The following is a 19,014-nucleotide window of genomic DNA, read 5'->3' as shown; positions in this document are numbered from 1 at the left end:
AATTACCCTAATTTAAACCTGTCAGATAATTAGGTGCTGAGAGGAGGTGCAGGGAGCAGGTCGGCTGGAAGGCTCCGTGCCCCACTTCAGCACTGCCTCTGCTGCAGCCTCAGTCCTTTTGTCATTGGTGGCCACCCTGCACCGAGGAAGGACAAAGGATATGGGGCAAGAGGAGGCTGCTGGTGGCCTGCACTGGGACCAAGGCAGGTGGTCCTTGAGCTGTGTGTCCAGCAGCCAGCAGCCACCCAGCTCTGTTTGGCTTCCACCCTGTGATGGCTTTCCTGAGCAGCCCCCACGGTGCTGTGAGAGCCCAAAGCTCCCCCACTGCAGCCCTGCTGAGTGAGGAGCACAAAGGGGGCTGGGGCCAGCCAGCAGTGAGCTGCCCCAGCCCTGCTGAGCCTGCCTGGGAGGTGTCTGAAGGCAGAAGTGAGGCAGCTCAGGGATGGGAGTGGGGAGGGTTGGTGTTTGCTCAGGGCTGGAGCGTGCTGGGGGGCTGCCAGCACAGGGAGAGGTCCCTGCCAGCACCAAGCTCCAGGTCCCTCTCTAGGCAGGTGTGGGGAGCAGGCTTTGCCCAGGTAGCTGCTCCAGGCTGGGCAGAGCTTGTCCACAGCTTCCCCACTCCTGACTTGAGCCCTGAACAGCCACAGGCAGTGGAAGGGATTCTCCCTGCCCAGCACAGGTGGCACTGGGCAGTTCTGTTCTCACAAGCACAGGAGGGTAGGTGGTGCCCACCTGTGGGCCCATTGTGCCCTCAATAGCTGTGGGGGCACCTTTGCCTGAGGGATCCAACATGAGCAGCACCTGGAGCAGCAGCTGGTGGGGATAATGCTGAGCAGGAGGGAGAAGATCCCCTCCAGGCCTGGCCTGCTGCTGCTGCTGCAGTGCCTCACTCCCAGCCCCTGCAGCTCCTTGCACCCACCCTGGCTGGGCTCAGAACGCTCCTGGATGCAATCCCTGTCTGCCAGGAAACCTTTCTGGTGGTGAGCAGCCACACCACAGCCTCGAGGAGCAGCTGGAGCGTTTCTTACACTCTCAGAGCAGGTTTTGTTCTCTCTCATGGCTCCCATCAGCCCTCCACGGTTGTTCAGCACCTTGGAGATGTGGGAACCAGCCCTGGGCAGGGGCTTCTCTCTCTCCTTTCCCCCTTCCTGCTCCCTTTCACCTTCCCTTTCTTCTTCTTTGCCCTCTCCCTCTCCTGCCCAGTGCCCAGCTGCCAGGCTGAGGGCAGTGCTGGCTCCATGGCTGCAGCAGGCTGGCAGTGGCCAGCTGCTGATTCTCCACCCAGCTCCCCGCAGCCTCCCTGCTCCCCGGAGCGTTTTCCCCTTCCCCTCCCAACCCTTTCAGGGTTTCTGTTCATTTCCCACTTGTCCAAACGACCTCATGGAAGCCAGAACGAAGCTCCCTGGCAGCAGCTCTCTGTGCCAAGGCTGAAGGGCACCAGGATTTTGTTCCGTTCCCGGGTACCCAGCGCCCGGGAAGCCCCCAGCGTGGGGCTGGACCCCATCCCGCCCTGCCCCGCCGGGCGCCCGGTGCCGGTGGGCTCTGCCCGGCCCGGCTCTGCCCGGTTGTGCCCGGCAGGTGGTGCCGCCGAGCCGGCCCCGGCCCCGGGAATAAAGTCGGGCGAAGAGCGGAGCGCTGCGAGCGCGATGGGGCAGCGGGCGGCAGCCGGCAGCGGCTGAGCTGAGCACCGAGAACAAAGCGGCGCGGAGCGGGCGGCGGCCGCGGGCGGCTCGGTCTGAGCTGGGCCCCGGGAAGCACCGGCTCGGCCTGCCGCTCCCTCCCATGCTGAAGGGAAGGAGGGATCCCGGCGGCCGGAGAAGGGGAACTGCGGCGGCCGGGGCGGGGAGAGGCCCCGAGGTCCCGGTTGGAGCGGCCGGGGCCGTGCGGGGCGTGGGCGGCCGCGGCCGGGGAGGGGTCCGGGCGGCCTCTGCCCTCTCTGCCCCGCACCCCCGGGGATCGTTGGGGCGTTCCGAGCCGAAGAGCCCAAAGTAGCAAGATTTCAAAGTGAAATTCCGGAGGAAATTTAAAGAGCATCCGGATCCGGAGAAGGAGAGAAAGAAAGAGGAAGGGAGAAAGAAATCAGAGCGCGGAGAGACCTCGGGCGGCAGGGGAAAGGACGGGAGAGCAAAGCTGGCACCGGCGGCGATGGGGTGAGCCTGGCACTTTGTTGTTCTTGCCTTGCTTTTCTTACTCATGGCCGCGGAGCTGTTTGTAAGGTAAGAGCCGCAGCAGGGAAGGCTTTAGGTCGCCTTTCGCCCGCGCCGCACGCAGCGGAGTTTGGATTCGCTTTGGGTTCCGAGCGGTAGGAAGAGGAAAATTGCGAGTCTGCAACTTCTTTAAATAAACTCCTCGGCGAGGGCAGCCTCCAGCGAGCTGCACCTCCGGTGAAACCCGAACTGGGAGGCTGCCCGGGACGGCCGGAGCCGGGGTTGTGCTCGCAAACTTTCCCGGGAGTTGGGAATTCGGGGGTTTTGTTCGGCAGTTCGGCACAAGGGATCCTGTTTGCGTTTCTGAATGGAGAGCAGAGCCGACTGCAAATCCCTGGGGATTTCCTTTGTGATTCCTCCCCCACCTCAGCTTTTCCAGGAGCGCAGCAACGCTGCCTGGCTGTGGATTTGGGCTTGGAAATGGGAGCTCAGGCTGGCGGTTAATTGATGCCCCAGTTCTAAGCCTCAATCACGGAACTCCAAGGACCTGGCGTGTTGCTGTGAGCTGCCTGTGCGCTGAAGCCCTGCTGGCAGTTTGGATCTGTAGGAAGCCTCTGATCAGCTCCCTCCAAACGTGTGGGTTTGACAGTGAGGGAAAATAAATCACATTCCTAGGGGCTGCTTTTCCTTCTGCTCATTTTCCTCCTGCAGCAAATGAGTGAAGAGTCAGAGCCAGGTTGGAGAGGCAGAAAGGGTCGAGGTGAGGGATCAGAAGCGGCAGAGGTGTGGCTGTCACAGCCCCCTGGGAGCTGATCCAAGCTAAATCAGAAAGTGTCTCTGTTCTCCTCTAACTTCTGTGATCCACAGAGTTGCTGTGAAGCTTCTGGGGCTGCCAGGAAGGGTTTAACAGGCAGAGAGCCTGGGACCAGCACTTGATTGGAGCTGGGTGGCTGAACCCTTCCTGAACAGCAGTTTTGCAGTTCCCTCTCTGACAGTCACTGTCCTGGGGGCTTGTGCCAGGGTCCTGGGCAGGCAATATCAGAGCAGGCTCTGCACCCAGTTACAGCAAAGCAGCAGCACCCCTGTGCTCTGGCAGGGAGGGGCTACCCCCAGTCCCTGGCTCAGAAGGTTTGGGGCAGAGAGATGAGGGCTGGGACTGCTGCTAAGCCACACTGCTTCCCCAGCCAGCCCTGGCTGCCGGCAGCAGCTCTTCAAGCTGCTGGGGGAAGATAAAAGGAAAGGAAAACAGACAGTGGAGGAGGAGGAGCAGGAGCAGGAGATCGTTTCCCAGGCCCTCTCTGTGCTCCAGTTCTGCCTTTCGAGGCTCTGGCTCCAACACGTTTCCACTCCCCAGCGCTGCCAGGGCAGCCCCCCCGCCTCCAGCCAGCCCTGCCCCTGCGGCGTCGCAGGCTGCCCAGGCTGGGAGCCCAGGCTGGAGCCGCAGCAGCAGGGAACGTCCTGGGCCGGCAGCTCCGGCTCCAGCTGACTCAGCTGCTGCTGGGCTGGCTGCCAGGGCTGGGCCACATCTCCTGTGCTCACAGGCTGGGTGCGAGCTGCCCTGTGCACACCCACCCAGGGGCGGACAGAAAGGGCTCTGGGGGAGATGGCAGCCAGGGTGGGGAAGTTCCCACCGCAGCTGCTAGGAAATCCTGGCTGGCAGTGGGCCTGGAGCAGAGGACGACCTCTTCTGGGGGGGTTGTGGCTGCTCCCTGAGCCCAGCTGCAGTGCAAAAGGACACCCCTGGCTCCCTGAGCTGTCACCAGGAGCATGGCACCCCCAAGAGCCCTGTCCTTGTGCCCGAGCACCCTTCTGCCCCTGACCCACACAAAGGGTTCTGAGGAGCTGGGACTTGGTCATTTCTGCTCTGCTGAGACCTCTCCTGCAGGGCTGTGCCCAACTCTGGGGTCCTCAGTGCATGGACCTGATGGAGAGGGTCCAGGGGAGGCTGTGGCCCAAGGGCTGGAGCATCTCTCCTGCAAGGCCAGGCTAAGGGAGCTGGGGTTGTGCAGCCTGGGGAAGGGAAGGCTCCAGGGAGACCTTAGATCTGCCTGCCAGTAGCTGAAGGGCTCCAGGAGAGCTGGGAAGGGACTTGTGACAAGGGCTGGGAGTGCCAGGCCAAGAGGCAATGGTTTGAAACTGGAGCAGGGGAGATTCCTGCTTTGGTCTGGAGACAGAGAGGGAGCAGAGGCTGCCTGGATGCTGAGCAGAGTGTTTCAGGTGATGATCCTCTCTGTGTCCAAGTGCAGAGAGGCTTCTTTCTCTGACAGGCAAATGAATGTCCCTGCAAAGAGAAGCTGCAGTGAGTGAGGAGGTGCAGGCTGGGCAGCAGCTGCTGGGCTCCAAGAGATGCCCTTGGCTGAACCCCATCCAGCAGCACCAAGGCAAATGCAGCTAATGAGGACCCAGCTCATCCTCCCCAGCACATTCCAGCTGCTGCCTTAAGTGGTAAAAGATTTTATTCTAAACCTCAGAACTATTCATTTGTGTCCCTGGAGTGCTTTGAACTCTGACTCCCTCCCCCCACATCTCTCTCTCAAAGCTCTGTGCTTGTGCCTGGCTTTGGATCCTGCTCTTCTGGGGCAGCTCTCAGCTCTGGCACTGCCAGCAGGGCAGAGGCAGTGGTGTGCCTGGGGGAGGCTGGCTCTGAAAGCTGCTTCCCTCCTCAGCAAGCAGAAGGATTCTCCTCTCTGGTGATGCAGCAGAGGGTGGGGGCAGGTGAGCAGGATGTGATCGGTGGAGGTGACTAAAGGAGGCTGTCAGAGGCTGTCAGAGAGGCTCAGGGCTGGGAACTGCTGAGGAGAAAAAATGAGAGGATCTCGGTGGGGAAAAGCTTAGAGGTTGCTGAGAGAATGGGAGGAGAAGGAGCACAAAGCAGCTGTGCAGGCAGCACAGACCCCTCCCCACGGGCAGGGAAGACAATGCAAGAGGAGATCTGAAGCAGCAATAAGCCCCTGGGCCCTCCCTCTGCAGGAGGTCTGTAGTCCTGGGATCCCTGCACTGATCCATAGGATCCCACACACTGCAGGGGTCATGGGATGGACCCTGGAGTGTCCCTTGCATGGGAGACCATCACAGAATGGGTTGGCTTGGAAGGGACCTTCAAGGTCAGCTCCAGCCCCCTGCCAGGGGCAGGGACACCTCCCAGCAGCCCAGGCTGCTCAGGGCCTCATCCAGCCTGGCCCTGAACACCTCCAGGCAGGAGGCAGCCACAGCCTCCCTGGGCAGCCTGTGCCAGGGGCTCCCCAGAGGAGGTGCTGCAGTCCCTCCTGCAGAGCCCTCTGCAGCGGTGCCCACCTCTGGTGCTCTCTCTGCAGCAGCCCTGGGTCACTGCAGGAGGTCCCTTGAGGAGGGGGCAGAGCCCACAGCCAGGCAGGACACTCGGGGGCAGTCCCTGCTGCCTGTGACCCCTCTGAGCAGACTGCCAGGGCAGGGCAGGGCTGCTTTCAGCCCTCTCCACTCCCTGGCACCTTTGTGCCCACTGCGCCCCTGCCAGCTAGAGCACGGTGCTGGGGACTGAGCTGGTGCCATCTGCACCTCCTTGGCACTGCTGCTGGTGCTGGGGACTGAGCTGGTGCCATCTGCACCTCCCTGGCACAGGGCAGGACCTGCAGGTTGTGCTTCTCCAGGAGCCTGGCAGCTCCTCAGCGTGTCCTGACCTGACATGGGCCCTGGGCAGCCCCAACGCTGCCTCCGTGGCCTCTCAGTCTGCTGAGACCAGGAATTAAGAGAACAAAACCCAGTGTGCTCTGCTGGCAGCGCTGCCAGCAGCAGCTCTTTGTTCCTGGGATCAGTTCGGGTGCTGTGGAGAGGAACCATGGAAGAGCCAAGGTGGGAACGAGAGCAGCCTGCGCTCCACCCCTGCCCCCGCGGAGCACTGAGTCAGGCTGCAGGCAGTGAGCAAGCCAGGGGTGGCCGATCCCCGTCCTCGGCACCCCCTGACCTTCCCCCAGCGTCCCTGCAGGAGAAGCCACCAGAGGAGGCAGCTGGGGCTCTGCTCCGGCATCACCCCGCGGCTGGGAGCTTTGCTGCTGTGAGGAGCTGGAGCTGCACTCCCAGCTCCTTGGCTTCCCCTGGGTGCTTGGAAGCCTCCAGCCGGGGCGGGGGAGGGGGGAACAAGTCGTGGGACTGAGATATCTAACTTTGCCCTCCCTCCCCCCGGCTGGGAACAAACTGTGGTGGCTGCGAGAGGAGACCTGGAGCCCTTCCAGTTGCCAGCAGGCACTTGGGGCTCCTGTCTGTGTCTCAGCCTGATCCTTGTCTTTGCTCTGCCTTAATCACCTGGGGAGGGCAGCCCTGGGGGCTGGGAGGGCAGCCCTGGGGGCTGGGAGGGCTTTTATCTACCTGTGTCCTGCTGGGAACGCAGCCCCCGGGGCGGGGAGCAGGAAGGGATCTCCCAGGGCTGCCCCCAGCGCACCCTGCAAGCAGCGGGGAGCAGAGCGCTGGAGCCGGAGACAGAAGAGGAGAGTTTGCGTCCCAGGCACTCTCAGGACTATTTTTGAAGGCTCTGTAGATGCTCTGGAGCAGGAGGTCAGCAGCTTGGCCAGCAGCAGGCTGAGCGCAGCCAGGCGCTCCTCAGAGGCTGCTCCACTCAAGCGTCTCGGCTCTGGCTCTCGGCACTGCGCTCCTCCTGCTCCGAGCTGCCCTCTGCACGCAGCCCCTGCTGCCGGCCCTCCCTGCTCAGCACACAACCATCGGGGCTGGAAGAGACCCCCGAGGTCCCCGGTGGTCGCTGCCCCCCCCGCGGCCATCAGACCTCCTCCCCCCTGCCCGCACAGGCTGCGGACCCCTGCGGGACGCTGATCTCTGAGGTCCCTTCCAAGCGACCTGAGCCGCTCCAGGGCCCCATGGCAGGGAGGAGAACTTGTGCGGAGCTGGCACACGCCAGGCTCAGGAGCTGAGGACAGCTGAGGGCTGCTGGCTGAGGGCTGTGTCCCTGCTGCGTGTGCTGACAGCTGACTTCTCCGTGCTAGGAAATGAATCACTCTGGGGGCAACACCAAAGAGGAGCCTCAGCCCTGCTAGGAGCCCCGAGGAGGAAGCTGCTGGAGGAAGAGCTCTGCACTAACTCCTGCCTGTAGCTCTTACCCCTACTAACAAATGTCAGCATCTAGGTAATGTCCTTCCCCTGCTCTCCCTGACAGCAGCCCAGGATGTGGGGGCTCAGGGGCACAAGCAGCAGGGGGTTCCCTGCTCTGTGCCCCAGAGGAGAAGCCACAAGCCAGGCAGAGCTGGGTGGCTGCTGGTGGAGCCTGGGAAAATTCCAGCCCTGGGTTGTGGGTGAATCAAAGCAGCCAGAGAGGAGGCTGAGGAGCTGGGTTGGATCCTCATGCAGTCTGCCCCTGAGCAAGAGAGTAGTGGCTGGAGCCTGGGCTGGGGCCTGGGCTTGAGACTAAGAGATGCATAGAAAGGTTTGGGCTGGAAGGGACCTTAGAGGGCAGAGCAGGAAGCATTTTACTGTCCAGGCTTTGCTGGTGGGCCCCAGAAGCAGCAGGCACAGTTGTCTGCATTGCTGGGCAGGGGGAGGAAGAGTAAATGGATGGATCTGGGGAGCTTGCACAGAGCAGGCTTGAGCCTCTGCCTGGTCTGCAGCTGGCTCTGGGGGGGTCTGCAGCCCCCCAGACTTCCCCAGGTTTGGATAAGGCAGTGGCAGAGCAAGACCCCAGGCCCTGCTGCCCCTGGGCTGCTGTGTCCTGGAGCCTTCCCTTCCTCAGCCATGGCAGAGCCTGGGGCAGAGCTGTCCTGCAGCAGCTGCTGGCTGTGTGCTGAGCTGTTTCCTTTCAGCCATTGTTAGAGACCTGCTTGGAGTCCTGCAGGATGCACTTCCCAAGCAGGAGTCAAGGGAGTCAAGCTGTGCCGAGGGGAAGGCTCCTTCCACCCTTCCACCCTTCCACCCTTCCACCCTTCCACCCTTCCACACTTCCCTTTCCCCACAGCTCCAGCCTGGGGAGATGCTTTCAGTTCCAGACCACCCAGCAAAGGGAGAGTCAGCACCTGGGGAGGCTGCCATCAGCTGAGCACTGAAGTGCTGAGGGTTGGTGAGAGCAAGCTGCAAGCCAGGCTAAAAATAACAGAGCCTCAAATCAGAGAAGCAGAGAATGGTTTGGGTTGGAAGAGGCCTCCAGGATCACCCAGTCCAACATCAGCCCAGCACCACCCTGGCCACCAAACCATGGCCCCAGGTGCCATGGCCACAGGTTTCTGGGACACCTCCACCAGCTGCCAGTGCCAGTGCTGCTCTCCATGGCTGTGATGTGCAGAGGCCACCTGGGTGGCCCCAAATCCAGGGCTGTGATGTCCTGTTTGTGCTTCTGCTTCCAGCTTGGTGCCCACCCCTGGGTGATGTGCATGGGAGCTCTGCTCCCTGCGGGCACAGGCTGCAGCTGCTGCTGCAGTGGCCAGGCTGGGGGCCTTGCAAGGGTCTGAGGACTGCAGAGGAGGACTGAGGAGCTCTGGAGGAAGCTGGAAACCTGCAGCTGTAGTTAAAGACCCCTGGGAGCTTCGGTGTGCCAAGGTCACTGCTGTGCAGTGCAGGCTGCCTGGCTGCTGGGCAAGCAGAGGCAAAAGCAGCTGGGGGCTCGCAGAGGCATCAGCCCATGGCCCCCTGGCGTCTGAAATGGGCTCCAGAAGAGTGCCAGGGACGTGGAGTGCCCCTGGGGAGGGCACAGAGGAGCCCTGGGGGTATTGGAAGAGCAGCTCCCAGGAATGCTCTTGGCTCCTGCCTGCCCTGAGAAGGGACAGGAGATGCCAGCAGCCTGGGCAGAGACTCAGCGAGGGGCAGCGGGCTGGGGGGTGCTGCAGTGCCAGCCCCTGGTGCCTCAGAGCCCTGGAGAGGAGGCAAAGAGCAGGGCAGCTGCTGCAGCAGCAGTGCCAGGAGCTGGGGGCACTGCCCCTGGGGCTCTGCCCTGACAGCCCTGGTCCTGTGTGTGGCAGGGAGCAGCCAATCTTCAGCACCAGGGCCCACGTGTTCCAGATCGACCCTGCCACCAAGAGGAACTGGATCCCGGCCAGCAAGCACGCCCTGACCGTCTCCTACTTCTACGATGCCACCCGCAGCGTCTACAGGATCATCAGCGTGGGGGGCACCAAGGTAGGGGCACAGTGGGGGGCACCAAGGTAGGGGCACAGCCTCAGCCTGCCCTGGGCTCGCTCTCAGGGGTGCTTCTCAGCCTGGGCACCGGCAGGGCAGGGCTGATGCTGCTCTGGGCACCAGAATCCCGAGGCACAATTGTCCCAGGGGCTGGAGCTGTCCCTCCCTGCCCTGCCCCCCGGGCATGCAGCAGCATCTCCTGAGAGCCTTTGCTGAGGCCAAGCCCTGCAGCCACGGCAGAGCCCCAGGGGCTGCCCCACTCCCACCCAGCACAGCTGGCCCTGAGCTGCTCTTGGAGGACTTCTGCTGCTTCTTGAAGGCCTCCAGCTGCTGAGTGCTGAAGCCCTGCAGCCTCCCCAGGCAGTTCGTGTTGTGGCTGCCCTCACCAGCAGGGAGCTTTCACACAGCTGCTCCTGACTGCTGCTCAAACCTTGCCAGGAAAATGGAAACCATCAGGAAGGTTCTCAGCCCCCAGAGACTCTTTGTCTCTTCCCTTCTGCCCTGGCAGTGCAGGGAGCTCTGGCAGGGGGGGGTTGGACTCAATGATCTCTGCAGGTCCCTTCCAACCCCTGACTCCTGTGCCCCTGTGCAGCTGGTGATGCTCTGCTGGGGGTTTGGGGCTCTTCCTCAGCAGGGAAGGTGGCTGAGGTCTGTCTGTGGCACACAGCAGCAGACCCTTGGTCACCAGCAGCCTGCCCTCTCCTCTTGGAGACTGAGCCCCAGAGCTTCCTGCCCCCAGCTCCTGGAGCACTGTGGTGACCAATCCCCCCCACCCCCCGGGGCTGCAGGCTGCACTTTGCTCTCTCACCGTTCCCTCTCTCCCCCCAGGCCATCATCAACAGCACCATCACCCCCAACATGACCTTCACCAAGACGTCCCAGAAGTTTGGGCAGTGGGCAGACAGCAGAGCCAACACTGTCTACGGGCTGGGCTTTGCCTCTGAGCAGCATCTCTCCCAGGTACAGCTCGGGGGGAGCTCAGCCCCTGCACAGAGCACTTCAGCAGCCTGCTGGGCTTGCTCTTCCCACCGTGCCAAAAGGCAGAGCAGCCTGCAGAGCACCTGCAGAGTGTCCTGAGCACGGTCAGAGGGTGCTGAGGGAGCTGGCTGAGCAGGGGGCATGGCAGGGTTGGGTTGGTGGTTGGGCTCAGTGAGCCCCAAGGGCAGCCTGAATGATTCCCTGGTCACAACCTGAGTGAGGACTCTGGGGCTCAGTGTGTGGCTGCTGCTTGGCTGAGCCCAGTGGCAGCACCAGGGGCAGGGAGGAGCTGCTCTCTCAGTTCCCTTGGTGGCTGAGGAGCAGCCCAAAAGCATCGGGGTGGAGAGAAGGTGCGGAGGGAGCAGGAGCTGAGCTCCTCAGGTGCGGTTTGTCCCCCGCTGTGGGTGGCCCTGGAGTGACTCTTCCCTTCCCCTGCAGTTTGCAGAGAAGTTCCAGGAGGTGAAGGAAGCAGCACGGCTGGCCAGGGAGAAGTCCCAGGACAAAACCGAGCTGACCAACCCTGCCCTGAGCATCACATCCCACCAGGTACTGCCTGGGGAGAGGCAGGAGCGGAGCTCAGCCCCTCCCCACCTCCTTGCCCCTGGCCCCTTCTCTCCCAGAGCTTCCTTGCCGGCTTGGAGCTTCCCTGAGGTCTCTCTGCTGAAGCCCACGAAGAACATTAACTAATTAGTGCTGCAGTGGAGCTCCTGAGAGGCTTCTCCCTCCTCCACCTCTGCCACTTAAGCTGTCAAAGCCATCTGCTGTCCTGCAAGGCCATGCTGCAGGTGTGGAGGCTCTTGGGTTGGGGGTTCTGGTGTGGTTCTTTTCAGAGCTGCTGGCTCCCTCTGGGCTCTGTGGGACCACAGCAGCAGCAGCCTGCAGCAGCAGTGCAGGAGCAGCCTGCAGCAGCAGTGCAGGAGCAGCCTGCAGCAGCTTCACAGATCACAGGGAAGAAGACCTGAGGCACTTCCAAGCATTTTCCTTCCTCTGTTGAGGGTTCTCCAGGTGCCTCTGCTAGGTGGGGGTCCATGGGAGGACAAAATGACTTCTGAGAATCATTGAGTGAGGAGCCCTGGCCAGACAGCTCCTGCTCGTGTCCTGTTTCCAGGGTGGAGGAGAAGCTGTGCTGTGAGAGGAGGAATCACCACCCCCACCCCCAGGCTGGGCAGCGCTGCCTTGTGACAGCCAATCCATTTCCTTCCCCCCAGGGGAGCAAGGCAGCAAGCTGCAGCCCATCACAGCTCATTGCCACTCGTGCTGCACTTGCAGCTGCTCCCTGCGGAGCTGGACCAGCCCCGGCAGCGGCTGGCACCGAGGGGAGAGGCTGGAGCTGTGGAGAGCTCCCCCCGCGGGGGCAGTGCACTGCTGCTGAGGCTGTGCCCTCCCAGACCCCTCCAGAGGTGCTCCTGCGTTTGCCACAGCTCCTGGAGCTGGGAGGACACTGAGCTCTCTGGCTGAGTACAGATGGAGTGGCAGCAGAGGAGGAGGAGTGTGAGCAGCACCCTGGCCTGCAGGGAAGGGAGGGGGAGGGGAAGGGGGAGGGGGAGGCCCTGCAGAGACTGCGAATGTGGGCTGCAAAAGTGGGGGAAACTGCCTGGCTTTGGCTGCCTGCTGACTCTAAAGCCCCATCCTGCTGGCCAGCAGCTGAGGGGAGTTAGGTGTCCAGAGCAGAGCTGAAGCCTCAGGTGAGAGCTGTGGTCAGTGATGAGCCCACAGCCAGCTGCTGCCTCCCCCTGGCTGAGCAGATGGAGGCTGGGAGCAGAGAGATTCACAGCAGGCAGCGGTGCCCTGCCCTGGGGGGTGAGGAGCTCAGAGGGGGAAGGCTGAGCCCAGGTCAGGGACGTGCCCTAAGGCTCTGTTTGCCCTTAGCTGGCTCAGCAGAGTGAGGCCACACTGCCCCTGCCCCATCCTGCAGTGGCAGAGCTGGGCACAGCCCCTGCCAGGTGCCAGCAGTGCCAGGCCCCTGCCCTCTGGCCATGCAGATCTGGTCCTGCCCCAGCCCTGTGCCTCCAGCAGCCCAGGTCCCTCCTGCCCCAGCGTTAGCAGAGCTCCAGAGCTGGACTCAAGCTGAATAATTGATGCTGTGCCTGTCTGCAGGGGAGCAGAGAGCAGAGCTGTCTCCTGAAATCAAGTCAGGGCTCCCTCCCTCTCTGCATCTGCTCTACTTTAACGCAGGCTGCAGCTGCTCAGAGCTGGGGAAGTCCCCAGGCAGCAGCTCTCTCCTCTCCTCTCCTCTGGTAGCTCTTAAGCCAACCCCCAGCCCCCCTTAGCATCCCCCTGCCCGAGCATGGCTCTGTGCACAGCGCAAGCCAGGAGGCTCTGCAGCCTCCTCAGCTCTCCCCACTCCCAGCTGGGCTTGCAGGGGCTCACAGCAGCTCAGCAGGGAGCTGCTGCCCCTGCCCTGCCTCTGCCCCCGCCCCAGGGGCAGACCGAGCTGTGCTCTGCAGCTCTCACTTCTCAGCCACTCTCTGGAAGGCTTCCTGGAGCTGCTGCCCCTCAGCTCCTGGCCCTGCCTGGCTCTATTAATAGATGTCAGCAGACTCCTGCTTGTCCTTAGCACAGGCATTTGGGGGCTACCTCTGCCCAGAGCCCAGCCCCCGCCCGGGCTCCCGGCCCCCACCCGGGCTCCCGGCCCCCACCCGGGCTCCCAGCCCCCGCCTGGGCTCACAGCCCCCAGAGCCTCCTTGCCCAGGGACTTGTTGCTTTTTGTAGCTCAGTTTGCCCTGGGTGCCAAGCTCCTGCCCTGCTCTGGGAGGAGACTGCAGCCAGGGTGCCCTGGGGGGGCTGGGGGAGGCAAAGGCTGCTTTGGCTTCTGCAGAGTCACCTCTGCTCCCCTGGCAGCCCCCAGCAGCCTGGGGACCAGTGCCTCAGCAGGGACATGGAGCCCCAGCGGAGCTCTGTGGTGCAGGGGCTGGGAAGTTCTTCTCCCACCCCTCTGTGGGGTGGTTGCCACAGGCACCTCAGCAGCAGAGTCTCCCCCCCTGGAGCCTGGCAAACACCATCCCAGGGCCCCTGCTGGCTTGGGCAGGGTGCAGAAGCTGAGCACAGGAGGCCTGGCAGGGCAGGGGCTGCAGTTTGAGTCTCTCCACTGCTCTGGGAGCCAGCAAGGGAATCCTGCTCAGAATGAGGCAAAGGCCTGGCAGGAGCAGCCCCAGCGCTGTGCAGGGCTGCAGGACTCGGGTCAGGGGCTGTGGCACCCCTGGCATTTGCCAAGGGCAAGCTGAGGGGCAGGGAATTCAGGCCCTCAGGTCAGGAAGGAGGAGCAGCTGCCCTGGGCAAGCTGTGAGCCCTCCTGCTCGGGCTGCCTGCACTGGGGGCACTGCCCCAGCGTGGCAGCAGGACAGGGAGAGGGAGGGCATGGCACAGGGCAGCTGCTGGGAGAGCAAAGTGCCAACCTCCCTCCCCAGGAGAGAGCCCTGTGGCCACAGAGCTCCTGAGGTCACCACTGTGTCAGGGCTGGGACCCCGGGGGGGCTTTGCCCCCCTTTGCTGTGCAGAGCAGCACAGAGCCAGCTGAGGCTGGGCCTGGGGGCAGTGAGCCCCACAGCAGCCCCTGGCAGCCTGGGGAGCCTGGTGGCCCTGTGGCCTTGCCCTCTGCTGGCTGGTAGCCACCTCCTGCTCCTCCCCAGGTGCTGCCCAGCCCCATCATCAGCTCCAATGGGCCAGGGGAGGAGAAGCTGTTCCGGAGCCAGAGTGCAGATGTGGAGATCACCACGGAGAAGGAGAGGCTCAAGAAGATGCTGTCTGAAGGGTGAGGCTGCCCCAGTGCCACCCTTGCTGCAGGTCCCCCCAGATGCTCTTGCCCCAAGCCTGCTTTAGGCAGCTGCCTGATGCCCCCACTGCTCCCCCACGCCTCCCCCACCCCCCTTCCTCCCCTCCCTCAGCAGAAGGTTAGTCCAGCATGGAGGTGAAGTCTGCTCCCAGGTGGTGTGGGGAGGGGAGGGGAAGGTTCTGTGCCCCCCAGAGCAGGGGGTGGTGGTGGCAGAAGTCCTGACTGCTGCAGCTGCTGCCCCGGGGCTGTGGCTGTGTTCCTTCCCCTGGGGGCTCCAGCAGGGTCCCTGCTGCTCCCTCCCTCTGTCCCTTCAGGAGGCTCTGGGCTGGATTCTGCCCTGCTGCACCCTGGGACTCCTTCAAACCAGAGCAAATGTCCTCTGCTGCCTTCCCCTGGGCCTGGGCTGCAGAGTTTGCTCCCAGGCGAGCTCAGACCTAACAAAGCTCCTGGGGGTGGGCTCCTGGCCCCACACTGCAGAGCTGCTTCCTGGCAGCTGTGCCCCACCTCCCACCCCGTGAGCCCCCAGCCTGGCTTCTGCAGTTGGGAGCAAGCAGCCAGGGCCCTAAGGTCAGACATGCCCCAGGGCCAAAGGCAGGAGGTGCAGAGCCAGGGCTGGGAGAGGCATTTCCCCTGGGGAAGCTCTCCCAGGAGCTGGGCAGCAGGCTCCAGGCTGGGCTCCAGGCTCCAGGCTGGGCAGCAGGCTCCAGGCTGGGCTCCAGGCTCCAGGCTGGGCTCCAGGCTCCAGGCTGGGCTCTAGGCTGAGCAGCAGGCTCCAGGCTCCAGGCTGAGGCTCTGACGCTGCCCTGCCCCTGCTCTCCTCTCCCCAGCTCAGTGAGTGAGGTGCAGTGGGAGGCTGAGTTCTTCAGCCTGCAGGACAACAACACCAAGCTGGTGGCTGCCCTCCACGAGGCCAATGCCAACGTGGACCAGTGGAAGAAGCAGCTGGCAGCGTACCAGGAGGAGACAGAAGCACTGCGGCAGAGGGTGAGAGCCCAGGGCCCCCAGCAGCCCCCAGCAGCCCCCAGCAGCCCCCAGCAGCCCCAGAGCCAGAGGCTGCCCCTGACCCCCTCCTCCCCTCCTCTTCCCTGGGTGTCAGCAGCAGAAGGGAAGGGAATCCAGCGTGAGGCTGGCAGGGAGCAGGGCAGCTGCCCCAGGAGCTGCTTCCTGCAGAGCCAGCTGGGAGCCTGCTGGGGCCCTGGGGGTAAGGGCAGGGAAGCAGAGCCCCAGGGCAGGGATGGAAGCTGCCCTCCAGCCCTGCAGCTGCCAGCAGCACAGAGGGAGACCCTCCCCAGCTGGGCAGCAGGGCAGTGCCCTGGCTGCTGGCAGGCAGGCTGGGGATGGCTCTGGCTGCTGCATGAGCTGGGTGCAAGCTGCAGCAGCAGGGCAGGGAGGTGCCCCACAAACAAGGCCTTGTTTGGCTGCAGTCATGAGAACTGTGGGACCTGGCAGGGCCAGAGGGCACAGATCACTGAGGAGGCCTCGGGGCAGGGGGGTGACAGGCACAGGGTTGGCTGTGCCGGGAGGGCAGAGCTGGGGAAGGGCCTTGGGGCACCTGGGGGCTGGCTGGGGAAGGCTCCTGGAGCCTTGGGGAGGAAGGCACAAAGCCAGCTCACATCCAGCTGCCTTGGCCAGGAGGCAGCAGCAGCCAGAGCCATCCCCAGCTGCCTCTGCTCCATGGCTGCTGCTGACCAGGCTGCAGCCACCCCCAGGGCCGTGCCCAGGGCTGCAGTCAGGCACTGGAAGAGCTGCATGGAACTGCAGCAGGAGCCTGGCCCAGGCAGGGCAGAGGCCTTGGCTCCTGGGCTTGGGGGCTGCCTTTGCTCTGTGTGCTCAGCTGTTGGGCAGCCAGGGGTGAGGACCCCAGGAGCCTCAGGCTGAGTTTAACTTCTGCCATGGCCCAGGCAGAGCAGGAGAGAACTGTAACTGCCCCAGGGTGGGAGCTGCTGTCCTGCTGCAAGCCTGGCTGGGTTTGCAAGGGAGCTGTGGGAGCGAAGGTGCCAGGGCATCCTCACTGCTCCTTCCCTCCAGGTAGCAGAGCTGGAGGCACAGGGGGCTCAGGATTCCTCCAGTGAGAACAACAAGGAAGAGCTGAGCCAGACCCTGGAGGAGTTGGAGCTGCTGATCAAGGCTAAGGATGAGGTAACAGCCCCAGGGATGGAGCCACAAAGGGAAGGGGGAAAAGGGCTTCCTTGGCCTTAGTGAGGGGAGAGCTCTGCCCCCTCCCCAGAGCTCCTCAGGCTGGGCAGAGGCTGAGTGGAGACCCTGGCCCCAGGAGCCTGGGATCTGCCCTTCAGCAGGGCTGCAGCAGGGTGCAGAGAGCCCTGAGCCTCCTCCTTGGCTGGAGAGCAGGGGCTGAGGGGGAGGCAGAGGAGGAAGGGCAGAGAGGGAGCTATGGAAACGTGGAGCTGAGGGTGGCTGAGTGTCCCTGGGGGCCTGCAGGGGGTGGGAGCTGACCCCCCTGGGGCAGGGGGGGGTCTGCCACGGTGCTGTCCCTGCCCCAGGAGATCCAACTGCTGAAGAGTCAGAAGTGTGGAGGCCGCTGGGAGGCCGAAGGAGAGAGGGAGGAGACCCTGCAGAAGCTGCAGGTGAGTGAGGGGGCACAGCAGGGACCCCTCCCCCTTCCCTCCTGACAGAGCTGCCAGGCCTGCCCTTGCCTCTGGCTGATGGGAGCAGGACCTCCCTCTCTGCCTCCTTGTGCCCCCCCTGCATCCCTCAGGGCTGGGGCCTGGGGCAGGAGCAGCAGGGAGCTCAACTCTCCCCTGCTCTGCTCCCAGCAGCCCTGCAGGGCTCTGCAGCAGGGCCTGTGCTGTGCTGTGACCCTCCCTGCAGCCCTGCCGAGGGCCAGGGCTGGCTGGGGAGCAGAGCTCTGCCCCAGCCTGGCTGGCAGGAGGGCTGCAAACTGCTCTGCAGCTCGGGGCAAGGGCACAGATGGAGCAGGATCTGCCCTGCAGCCTCTGAGCTGCTGAGCAGAGGATCTGCTGCCCAGAACAACGGCTCCAGACGTCCCATGGCATCAGAGCCGGGGGTGGGTGGCATGTGAGGGCAGCAGCAGAGCAGGGACAGAGCCCTGGCACACATCCAGGGCAGGCTGCTGGGGCTCAGGGCAGGGAGAGCCCTGGGAGGAGCTGCTGGAGGAGCCCGGCCTGGGCTGGTGGGGCAGGGGGAGCCCATCCTGGGCTGGGGGGGCAGGGGGGAGCCCGGCCTGGGGGGGCAGGGGGGAGCCCATCCTGGGTTGGCAGGGCAGGGGGGAGCCTGGCATGGGGGGGCAGGGGGAAGCCCATCCTGGGCTGGCGGGGCAGGGGGGAGCCTGGCATGGGGGGGCAGGGGGGAGCCCATCCTGGGTTGGCAGGGCAGGGGGGAACCCAGCCTGGGGGGGCAGGGGGGAGCCCATCCTGGGCTGGCTGGGCAGGGGGAGCCCGGCATGGGCTGGCGGGGCGGGGGCAGCCTGCGGGGGGCAGATAAGGGGCGGAGGGGGCGAGGGCAGGGCCCCGCAGCGCTGGGTCAGCCCCCGGTGCCCCGCGGCAGGAGCTGGAGCAGCGCAACGCGGAGCTGGAGCAGCGACTGCAGCTGGCCGAGCAGAGCCTGGCCGAGAGCCTGGCCGAGAGGGAGAAGATGCAGAGCGAGGTCACCAAGGTGGCAGAGATCATGGATGTGAAGATATTTGAGCTGAGCGAGCTCCGGCAGGGCTTGGCCAAGCTGCTGGAGAGCAACTGAGGAGAGGCTGCGCCGGGGAGCGGAGCCTGGCCCCTGGCCCCTGGCCCCTGGCCCCTGGCCCCTGGCCCCTGGCCCCTGGCCCCTGGCCCCCGGCAGCAGCCAGAGCCGCAGCGCAGCCTCCGGGGCAGCACCTGCCGGGACAGCAGCAGCAGCCTGGAGCTGTGGAGCCAGCCACAGCCACTGCTGCCCCCTGAGCACCCCGAGAGGGGCAGAGAGGCCCTGAGCTCCTCCAGCCTCTGCGGGCAGCATCCACAAGCGGCAGCCAGAGCGCTCTGGCCCCAGGCTGTGCCCAGGCTGCCTTCCCAGCCCCCTGCTGCTCCCCCCTGCCTCCAGCCGTCTCACAGCTCTCCAGGGCAGGGCTGGGCAGCCTGCACCCCTTGTCTCCAGTAGGGTTTTAGGGAACCTTTTGCAGCTCAGGAGCCTGCTTCCCACCCAGGCAGGGAGGGCCCTGGCCCCCCAGGGGCAGCAGCTGCTCCTTCTCCTCTTCCCCTGCCCTGACCCCACTGTGTCTCCCCCTCAGGCTCCAGCAGCCCTGCTGCCTGGCAGGAGCTGCTTGCTGCCCCTCTGTCCTTGCCCCACAGCTCCGGCAGGAGCAGGCACTGCAGCTCCTGGGGCTCTGGGGGCTCAGTTGGTAAAGCTTTGGAGGCTTTGCTCGGGAAAGAGGCCCTGGAGAAGTGGGACAGCCCCGAGGGGACGGGCAGCAGCCTGCGCCTGTGGCCTCTCTGCCAGCCCCCGGGGGCTGCAGTTAATTGCAATTAAATGGAGCAAACCCCAGCTGCTGTTGGTCCCTTTCTGCCTTCCCCGGGGAAACGGCCCCGGCGCTGTCCTGCCCCCGGCAGCCCAGCAGGGGGCGCGGCAGAGCCCCCAGCTTGCCCCCGGCCCAGGGGGAAGGGAGCAGGGAGGCGCTGGGAGCAGGCTGGGAGGAGAGCAGGGCCTGGGGGAGGCACCACGGGAGCCTGGGAAGCTGTGTCCCACCCCCTGCCCCCCCTCTATCCCACCCCCTGCCCCCCCCCGTGTCCCACCCCCTGCCCCCCCCCTCGTGTCCCACCCCCTGCCTCTCTCTGCCTCACACAGCAGCCAGGGCCCAGGAGCTGCCTTGCTGGAGGACTGCTGCTGCCTGCAGCCTTCATTCTCCTGGCAAATGAACATCTCAATAATTGATGGAGAGCAGCCAGAGCCCTGCTGGAGCCTGGGGGGAGGCTCCTGCAGGAGCTGGGGGTGAGCAAATAACCACCCTGCAGCTGCCCCCCCTGCACCAGGTCCTGCTGAGCAGCAGCAAGCTCTGAGCCTCTGCTCTGGACCCAGCCCCAGGCCCTCC

At 64.5% G+C, this 19,014-nt stretch overlaps 1 protein-coding gene across 2 annotated transcripts; it reads left to right on the top strand.

Annotated features, from left to right (window-relative positions):
• The first annotated feature begins 1,604 nt into the window (after positions 1-1,604).
• On the top strand, positions 1,605-18,470 carry HOMER3 (homer scaffold protein 3). Of its 2 annotated transcripts, XM_068164757.1 has the most exons (10): positions 1,605-2,150; positions 7,118-7,257; positions 9,077-9,233; positions 10,062-10,193; positions 10,650-10,757; positions 13,840-13,961; positions 14,810-14,966; positions 16,011-16,121; positions 16,484-16,567; positions 17,508-18,470. In XM_068164757.1, the coding sequence occupies exons 2-10, from the start codon at positions 7,244-7,246 to the stop codon at positions 17,694-17,696; spliced, it is 1,074 nt and encodes a 357-aa protein (XP_068020858.1). In that variant the 5' UTR covers positions 1,605-2,150; positions 7,118-7,243; the 3' UTR covers positions 17,697-18,470. The 2 variants fall into 2 exon arrangements, with proteins under 2 accessions (XP_068020858.1, XP_068020859.1); XM_068164758.1 differs by lacking the exon at positions 7,118-7,257.
• The last annotated feature ends 544 nt before the right edge of the window (positions 18,471-19,014 follow it).

The sequence above is a fragment of the Melanerpes formicivorus genome, unplaced genomic scaffold (genome assembly GCF_026170545.1).
Source record: "Melanerpes formicivorus ecotype bairdi unplaced genomic scaffold, bMelFor1.0.p_v2 SCAF_83, whole genome shotgun sequence".
Taxonomy (NCBI): domain Eukaryota; kingdom Metazoa; phylum Chordata; class Aves; order Piciformes; family Picidae; genus Melanerpes; species Melanerpes formicivorus.
Note: the sequence above shows the minus strand (reverse complement) of the source record. Positions and strands in the feature narration are given on the sequence as shown.